This window comes from Octodon degus, unplaced genomic scaffold (genome assembly GCF_000260255.1).
Source record: "Octodon degus isolate 3935 unplaced genomic scaffold, OctDeg1.0 scaffold00077, whole genome shotgun sequence".
NCBI lineage: Eukaryota > Metazoa > Chordata > Mammalia > Rodentia > Octodontidae > Octodon > Octodon degus.
In genome coordinates this window covers 10,491,572-10,500,764 of record NW_004524653.1, presented here as the reverse complement: position 1 = coordinate 10,500,764, position 9,193 = coordinate 10,491,572, and the positions used below count along the sequence as shown (strand labels likewise).

Here is a 9,193-nt window from a genome sequence, read left to right as displayed (position 1 = left end):
GCTTCCCATCATTTTTTATCTATTTACTGCCTGTGATAAAAATCAACTTTTTTACCTATATAAACTTAGAGGAACTGTCTAATCATCACCTTTTTTAAAAAAATCTTTTTAATTTATTTGATACAGGGTCTTGCTATGCAGCTCAAACTCTTAAGGATCCTCTTTTCTCAGCCTCCTCAGTGCTGGGATTACAGGCATGCGCCACCATGCCTAGTTTCATTGGCGCACACAGTGCAGGACCAGCAAGGTACAGCATGAGGTACCAGGGATCGAACCCGGATCCTTGTGCTTGCCTGGCAGGCACTTAGACTGCCAAGCTATCTCCCCAGCATTCCATCACATCTCTTATATAATAATAAAAACACAGAACAACAAAAATGTTATCTAAATTTTAGTTACCTGAAAGTAAGAAGACTTTTTTAAAAAAAGAAACTGGATTGAAACTGTACTTTTCATCTGTACTGTGCTCCTCAAAAAGAACATTTTACAATAAGCCCAGTATTTACAAGGACTGGTCAAACTATACAGTAAATGTTTAAAATTTTTATCATAGTAAAAGACACATTGTCATTAATTCCTCACAAAATACTCCGTCACTTATGCCACTTTCTTAAGCAGTTCTGGATGTCCTCTTTCATGTCTTTACAATGTATGATAAAACACACTGAATACTGCTGCCAAGTGCCTTACAGCAGAAGGGCAGGCTCACGAAAACTATGGCATTGTCTTCAGCAGATCTGGCACCTAAGACTTCTGGCTATTCTCCAAAGTCAAAATGACCATGCAAGGTAAACACCGATATGGCAGTCATGCCAGCGCAACTAGACCTGATGCAATGTGTCTTTTTATTTTAATAAAGTAGTTGTTTGTTTTGCTTTTTGGAGATAGGGTCTCATTATGTAGTTCAGGCTGACCCTAAACTATGTAGTCCACGCTGGCCTTGAACTCATAGCAATCCTGCCTCAGCCTCCCAAGTGCTGGGATTACAGGTGTATATCATCATGCCCAGCTTTAATAAAGTTTTTTTTTAATCTACTGTATTTTTTATCAGATCCTTTGCAAGTTTCATAAAACACACTGATATTTTCTAGATTTTATTTCATTTTTTAAATGTTGGTCATATCTTTCAAAACTGGTTTCAATCAAATATATCATGTACATGACAAAAAACAAAACCCTGAGTTAAAGGACTAGTACAGATATGGGAAAGCCTGCCCTAGATTCCTTTAAGTCCCCAATTCTGCCTAGAACTTGTCTTATTTGCACAGAAAACTCTTAACAACAGTGAACTGCAGATTACTGACACGTAAGCATCATCACAGATCACTTAAAAATATCCCAGCTCCTTTATTTCGTTAATGTCCTCAAATTTCCTCAGAAAAAAAAAGCCTCACTATATGTGATTGTCACACACATTCTTTTACCCAACCATGGACCTCTTTCTTCCTCTCAAGCGCACTTCATCTAATTTTTTTAGCACTGGCTTGGATTTTTTGGAGGCATTAGAATAGCTCTTCAAGAAGGCTTCAAACACAGTCTCAGTGTTGGGGTGGGTACTGAGGAAGGCTTTCTCTAGGACGTAAAGATCAACTCCCTTGTCTTCCGGAAGTCCTGAAATGAAGCTCAGCCCAAAGTCTATGAGCACAATGTTCAGATGTTCCAGAGGGGGTTTCAAGAGCATGTTGGAAGTGGTGAGGTCACCATGAATGAGGTCTCCGTCGTGCATTCTAGCCAAAACATGCCCAACTCTCTCGGCTAAGCCCAAGAGGCTTTGAGGAGTGTTTTCAGCCTCCATAGTGGATTGAATATAATCTCGAACAGTCAATGCACCTTCAATTTCTTCCATATACATGCAGTTAAAGGCATAGTCCACAAAAAAGACAACTGGTGCAGCTATCCCTGCAATCAACACATAAGTCACTGTTAAGCCAAATTTTTTTCTTAAATGATCAGTTTAATATTCAAAGACTGAACCAATATTTCAGCAGACACTACTTACTTCAGAAGAAGGATTTAGGAATATTTCAGAAAATGGTGTAACTTATCTAGACATTCTCCTGCCCAAGCGTGGAATCTATGCCTGAGACCAGATATGACTAAATTTAAAGGGCCCAAACCCTCCTCCTTTCCCAAACACCTTCTATGACTGGATTATGTCATATTTACTCCCTAAAACACAAAACAGGAGAAAGCCAGAGGGGAAGCATCACCCCAAGAGAGCAGTTCCTATTTGACAGGGTCACTATCAGGAGGCCAAGCAGCATATTGGCTTAAAGATTCACCTTTGTTGGGCTGAGGTTCAAAATCCCAGCTCCTGTCCTTATTAGTAATAACCCCAAATTACGTTAGCTTCTCTAAGCCTCAGTTTCTGCTACTGTTACATGAGAATTTCTCCAATAAACCTAACGAATCTTTACTGAATGTCAACCAGATCCAGGACACTTTTCTAGAAACTACAAACCTGTCAATGGGGATACAGCAATAAACAAAGGAGCCACTCTGTATCACAGAGAGGGTGAAAAACAGAAAATACGAACAAATAACTCATTACATCTTCATTAAATCTCTGCCTGGGTAGTGATGAGTCTGATTGTTCACTATTGTTTTTTCCCAATATACTGCACCAGCTAATAACATCCTCCTGTAGATGTTTACCCTCCCCTACAAAAAAAAAACTAAATAAATAAATAAAATCAAGAAATGTAGGGCGACAAGCTAATACTTCAGAGTTAAAGGTTTAATGGGCCCCTCACTTGTTGTGTCACCCTGGGCAAATTACTTCTCCTGGTTGAGCATTAGTTTGTCACCTGAGGACAGGGTTTCTGGGTTTCTGAGTTTCTGATAATAGACCACAAAGACGTATTAATGAAAAATAGATGACAATGAAATATGACGTTTACTGAATGCTATGTGCCAGGGATACATTCAAACATCATATGTGGCCCACATATCTAATGGTCTCCACATCTCTATGATAGATACCTCTACTATGTCTTCCACTTACTGGTAAGGAAACGAGGCATACAAGTTAAAACAACTTGCTGAAAAGCTATATGCGAAGCAGTGCCTGACCCCAAGGCAGGCACCTATAATTACATCTGCCTCTCTTGTTTCTTTTGTCTTTTGAGACAGGGTCTGGTAAGGTAGCCGAGGCTGGCCTCAAGTTCGCAATCCTGGATCCATCCTTCTGTCTCAGCCTCCTCCTAAGTAGTGGGTTTACAGGCCTACGCCACCACAGGCGGCTTATCTGCTTCTTAAAACTGCTGAATGAAGAAATAATGATGGAAACTAGAAGCGGTACAAATGGGGAAACTGAAGCTTAGAGAGGTTAAATAACGCGTCCAGCGTCAAGCAGTAGTCGCCAAGGCAAACGCTTGTTGCTCAGCAAGACCACGTGGCTTAAGAATTAACCAACTGAGGGGAACTCAAGCATGCCATTTCCCAAAGGAAGGCTTGGGCAGACGGCGCAAAGGCAGAGACGCTAAGGCCCGCAGAGGCAGGGAGGCTGCAGCACCCCTCCCCGCCGTCGGCCAGCCCAGAGCCTCGGGGTGCCCACGCCCGGTAGCCGGCCCGCCTCACCTAGGCGGCGGCAGCGCAGCAGCGCCCGGGCCTCCTGCAGCGTCCGCCGCCGGCTGAGGCGCGCCTCCAGCGCCGGGTGCCGGTAACTCTTGGGGAAGCGGTGCTTCACCACGGCCGCGCGGCCCAGGAAGAGGCCGCGGAACACGCGCGCCTCGGCGCCCTGCTTCACCAGCTCCAGGCCTCTCAGGAAGCGGCTGCTGCGCTCTCGGGCCGCGGCCAGCGCCTCGGCCTCCAGCGCGGGATCCGGACTCGCCTCAGCCATGACCCGGTTCCCACACTCAGGCTTTCTGTTCTTTTGGAAGAGTACAGCGGCACTTCCGCTCACTCCGGAAATACTCCTACATCGTCCGCCACTCAATGGCTCCCCCCGCCCCCCGACACTTCCACCCCGTTGAAGTGGTTCCGGCTTCAGACTCTTGGCTTTATTCGTACACTCTGAGATGGGTGCCCGAGGCGCACCGGACGCCTCTTCGTCTATCTCCGTAAGTTTTCGGCAGCTCTCGTTCTGCCCCGCTTTCCACACTCCTCGGCTCTCTCCGGAAGCTGTCGGTGATGATCGCAGCCGGCTTTGAAGCCTGTCTTGTAGAGACTGTCCTCTTTTGAAAGCTGCGGCATCTCTCCAGGAAAATGTTTAGGGACGCTCTGCTCCTTTTAGCTGTTTAGCTTCGGCAGAGCTTCGCCTCCTCACCTCTTAGTCTCATTTTTGGACTCCTTCCCCTTCAGCTCCTGAGTCCCACCCAGAAGAGCCAACAGCCAGCATCGTCTTAAGTGTTAGGATAATTCCTACCATTTAATGAATGCATTCAGGAATAGTAAGGTTATGGGAAGAAACCTGACCTTACAGAAAAAAGAATTAAAACTCAGAGGGCGGTGGGAATGATGAGATTGTGGAAGTGAGGAAAAGGGGAAATCAAAAGTTGTCGGAGAGGCTGGCCAGGTAGCTCGGAGGATTAAAGCACCTGTTTAGGAAGACGAAGCGATGCAGGTTCAATCCCCTGTGTGCTGTGCCGGCCCCGCCCCGAGGCGCTCTGAGCCGGTGACTGAGACTGCGCATGGTGGCGTGCACCTGTAATCCCAGCACTTGGGAGGCTGAAAACAGGAAGATTACTGCAAGTCTGATCTACGTAGTGAACCCCTGTAGACCCTGTACTAAATACATTTAAAAAAAAAAAAAAAGTTGTCCAGAGACAGAACCAAAGCTGTAGCAAGTTTTTACAAAACTTCTGAATACAAAACTAATACAAAGCTGTAGCAAGTTTTTTTTGTTGTTGTTTGTTTGTTTTGGTTTTTGGCGAAACCGGGGATTGAACTCAGGTCCTTGAGCTTGCCAGGCAAGTGCTTATTCCATTGAGCTATCTCCCCGGCCCCCTGTAGCAAGTTTTTACAGTACAGATTTTTCCACACAGACACATGTCAAAGACCGCTTAGCCTCACCAGTCTGTGCACCGTGTTCATTCTTTTTGCTTTTCTGCTCCTAAGTAATTTATCCTCAACAGTTTTCCACATTAGTGTATATAGAACAACCACATTCTTCCATGTGGAGACAAAAAACACTTCCTTTGTTGATAAGCCCTTCTTGAACAGTTTTGTTTCATTTTTAGCTTTGCTTTGCTTTCTCTTACGGCTGCAGTTGGCCTACCCTGGTATCTTTGCAAATGTGCATGAATGGTTCTGGGAACCATTTTCTACAAGTGAACCTGCTAGGTCACATCACTTTAAAACCTGACCCATCAGCCAAACTACAGTCCCAACACCTTGTGTCAGTTTTTACTTCTATCCAAAGTGTACCTCATTCCCTTGTACATTTTTTTAATCATTTATTTATTTATTTGGTACAGCTATACAGCTTGGACTCCCAGTGATCCTCCTGTCTCAGCCTCCCCATTGCTGGGATTACAGGTATGCACCACCAAGCTCAGTTTTTGTGGCCAGCTCAACTGCCCCCAGGGCCAGCACAGCATGTGGTACCGGGGATTGAACCCAGACCGCTGAGCTATCTCCCCAGACCTCCCTTGTACTTTTGCCCCAGTAGAGTGTCCCAGGTTTTGGGTTCATCCAGGTGGAGGAGTAGGAGGGTGCTTACGCCAAGCAGAGGGAAGAGACCCTAGGCAGGACTGAGGTGGACCAGGACCAGCAACTTCATGGGGTGGAAGCAATATGGTGCTAGGAAAAATCTGGGAGCTGAAAGGGCAGAGACAGTAGCCCAGCCCCAAAGGACTCCTCTTGCCCAAGGGGAGGTGCTGAGCAGCTGGGGTGACAGCTCCAGGCATGCCCCTTTGAGGCCTCCTCCTCTGATTGTGGAATGGGCAGCAGTTCTCCAGGCAGAAAAGCCAAGCAGTGCAGGCAAGGCTGAGGGAGGTTTTGGCTTTCATCCCTGAGCCCTTTCTGAGCTATAGTCTCTTCCTGGCTTCCTGCATGTCAGGCCCAGGTGCCTATTTATTCATTTACACACAAACTCATTTCAACAAACATTTGCTGAGTGACTAGTTCATATATGCCAGATATGAAGGTCCTGGGATCACAGCAGTAAATAGAATAAAGGCTTGTTACTGCCTTCATGGAGTTTGTATTCTAGCAGGTAGAAATAGACAATAAGCAAGTAAGTAAGGAAAATGTGTAGTTGGTATGGAAATAGTAGGTGGTATGGAAAGAAAACAGGCAGAGGAGTGGGTGGGATGACATGGATACTGGTTTTCCAGAGACACTGGCTCCCGCCATAACTACTGACTGCTTCTGCTCCTGCCACAACTATTAATAGTGCCCCCTTTTTATTCTTGAAAACATCCTGGATGTATAATGCATTAAATGGTTACCCATGGACAGTAGAGTAGAAGAGAGGAGTGATACTTTTTTTGTGCATGTGGCCAGCTCAGCCCACCCGGGGGGGTGGGGGGTGACGTGGCATGTGGTGCCGGGGATTGAACCGCAGTCCCTGCACACTTGCCTAAGCTTGCCTGAGCAGGCGCTTTAGACTGCTGAGCTATCTCACCAGCCCGTTGTGATACATTTTTTTTTCTTTTTTTTAATTAATTAATTAATTTATTTATTTATTTATTTAGTGTGTGTGTGTGTGGCCAGCTCAGCCCACCAGGGGGTGGGGCTGGCTGGCATGTGGTGCTGGGGGACTGAACCGCGGTCCCTGTGCTTTGCTTAGCTTAGTTTGTTCTAAGTAGGTGCTTTAGACCACTGAGCCATCTCACCAGCCCATGTGATACATTTTTAAATAAAATGATTGAGAAGGTTTTTCATGAAGAGGTGGCGTCTGAACCTGGCTGGCGGGGCGCACTTGTAACCTTAGCACTCCAGGAGGGAAAGGCAGGAGGCCTGCAACTTCAAGCCCAGACAGGACAACTCAGTGACTCCACGAAATCCTATCTCAACATAAAACAAGGAGGTCTGGGTATGTAACACAGTGCAAAGGCCCTGGGTTCAGTCACTAGTAACACTGCACTACACACACACACACACACACACACACACACACACACACACACACCATTTGAGTCTGTGAATTGATTCCTGAGGGAAGATCCAGGCAGAGAGAATGGCGAGGGCAATGGTTCCAGGCAGCACCTGCCTGTGCTTTAGTTTCCTCATTCATAAGATAAGCTGGTATCGCAGGTTCACGCCTGCAATCCCAGCACTCTGGGAGGCTAAAACAGAAGGCTTGCAAATCTGAGGCCAGCCTAAATGACTTAGCAGCATGGCAAGACCTTGTTGCAAAATAAAAGATAAAAGAGGCTAGCAATATGGCTGAGTATGAAAGCCCTGAGTTCAGCCCTTATTACTGGAAAAAAAAAGAAAAGAAAGAAAAGAAAAGCAAGTTATTGTCTATCTTGTAGGGCTTCTGTGTAGATTTAATGAAGAAACAGAAGCAAAGCTCCTAGAATTGTGCCAGGCTCATGACAAGCAGTCCAGAAATAGAAGCTATTATTATTTATGGAGTAGTTAATGTAGTAGTGATTATCATCTGATGCCTACCATCCAACCACTGTTTCTTGTGAGGACAGTGGCTTTCCCATGTGAGGTATCCTGAGGGGACACTGAGGCCACCTCTCGCTGGAGAAGCCCATTATGTGGTTTGCAACAAGAACCCGCCTGATAGCGCCCCTGAATGAGTGTGTGTTGATTACTGTGTAGCAGACAGGATAAAGCACTTTTGCATAAATAATCTAAAAATATATGCTTATTTATGAGAGTTGTTTGTTTCTCTTCTGGGTAACAGTCCAGACCTTTTGCTTCCTTCTCTGAGTCTATCCTGTTTGTCCCCTCTCCACTCAGTAAGAAGGGGTACAGGGGCCAGGAAGTAGGAAGCAGGGCCTTAAGAAGTTGACCCTTTTCCATGGGATTACAAATATAAACTTCCTGGGCTGCAATGAGGACCAGGAAGGGCTCGCTGTAGGTAGATTCTCCCACAGTTTGATATTTTAAAGTGCAAGTAGTCAAGTATTTTAATCAAGTATTTTGAATAGTACAAATAATAACTTTGGCCAGTCAAATAGCTCAGTGGATTAAAATGCCTGCAAGCAGGCACAGGGGTTAGGGGTTTGATCCCTGGGCCTGCTGTACTGGCCCTGCCCCCTGGGCGCGCTGAGAGGGCAATTGCGACTGGAAATGGTGGCGCATGCCTGTAATCCCAGCTTTTGGGAGGCTATAAACAGGCAGATCACTATGAGTCTGATCTAGTAGTGAGACCCTGAACACCCTGTAGACCCTTCTCTAAAATACAAATAATAATAATAATAATAATAATAATAATAATAGCTTCATGTATTAGCTCATAATATTTCAAGAGACAAGGGTTCCAGGGGTCATTCAGGAACTTTATGACACCAAGGACCCAAAATCCTTTTGTCCTTTTGCCCTGCCTGCCTCCACACGTTGCTTGAACCCTTTCCCTTCACCTTGTGCTCTCAGGATGGCCACCAAATTCCACGCATCATAGGAAGATATAGAAGTGTGTGCAAGAGAAGAGAGGTGCTACCCCCTGCATGCCTCTCTGTACTGGGGAGAGAACTTGGTGGAAGTCCCTTCCCTTCCCATCAGACCCCTTCAGGACACTGGCCTCAGGTGGCCTTTGTGCAGAGGAAACTGGCCAGTGAGGAGCTGGCATGATCAGCAGAGAGATGTGCTTTGCAAGCCAGGAGATGTGGTACAGGGCAGAGTTACAGGAGCAGCAGCCACAGTGCCCAGAACTCCATGTGACCCAGCCGCCTGCATCCTCTTTGAGCTTCCCTTTCCCAGTGTTCAGAGCAGGGGCTGTCAGGGGTGGAGTAAGTGGTGGCCTGCACCTATAAACCTAGGACTCTGGGAAGCTAAGGCAGGAGAATCACAAGTTGAAGTCCAGTCTGGGCAATCTCGTAAAACCCTCATCTCAATCTGAAAGTGGTGAGACTAATTCCCGGGAGTGACGCACTCACGCACGCACGCACGGGCATGTGTACATGCACACACACACACACACACACACACACACTACAATAGGGAGTCAGCTCCAGGCAGTTTTTATTGGAATTAAATATGCTGATGACCCTGAACACGCCTCAGAGACAGCAGATGCTTTTCTTTTTTTTTTTTTCAAAGTTTTATTGATAAACAGATAGCAATGAGACAG

The 9,193-nt window shown here is 46.0% G+C and overlaps 1 protein-coding gene across 1 annotated transcript; it reads right to left on the bottom strand.

Annotated features, from left to right (window-relative positions):
- Window positions 1-983: 983 nt before the first annotated feature.
- On the bottom strand, window positions 984-3,936 carry Tp53rk (TP53 regulating kinase). Its single transcript, XM_004636069.2, has 2 exons — window positions 3,580-3,936; window positions 984-1,899 (listed from the first exon to the last, which is right to left on the bottom strand). The coding sequence occupies exons 1-2, from the start codon at window positions 3,839-3,841 to the stop codon at window positions 1,421-1,423; spliced, it is 741 nt and encodes a 246-aa protein (XP_004636126.1). The 5' UTR covers window positions 3,842-3,936; the 3' UTR covers window positions 984-1,420.
- Window positions 3,937-9,193: the final 5,257 nt, after the last annotated feature.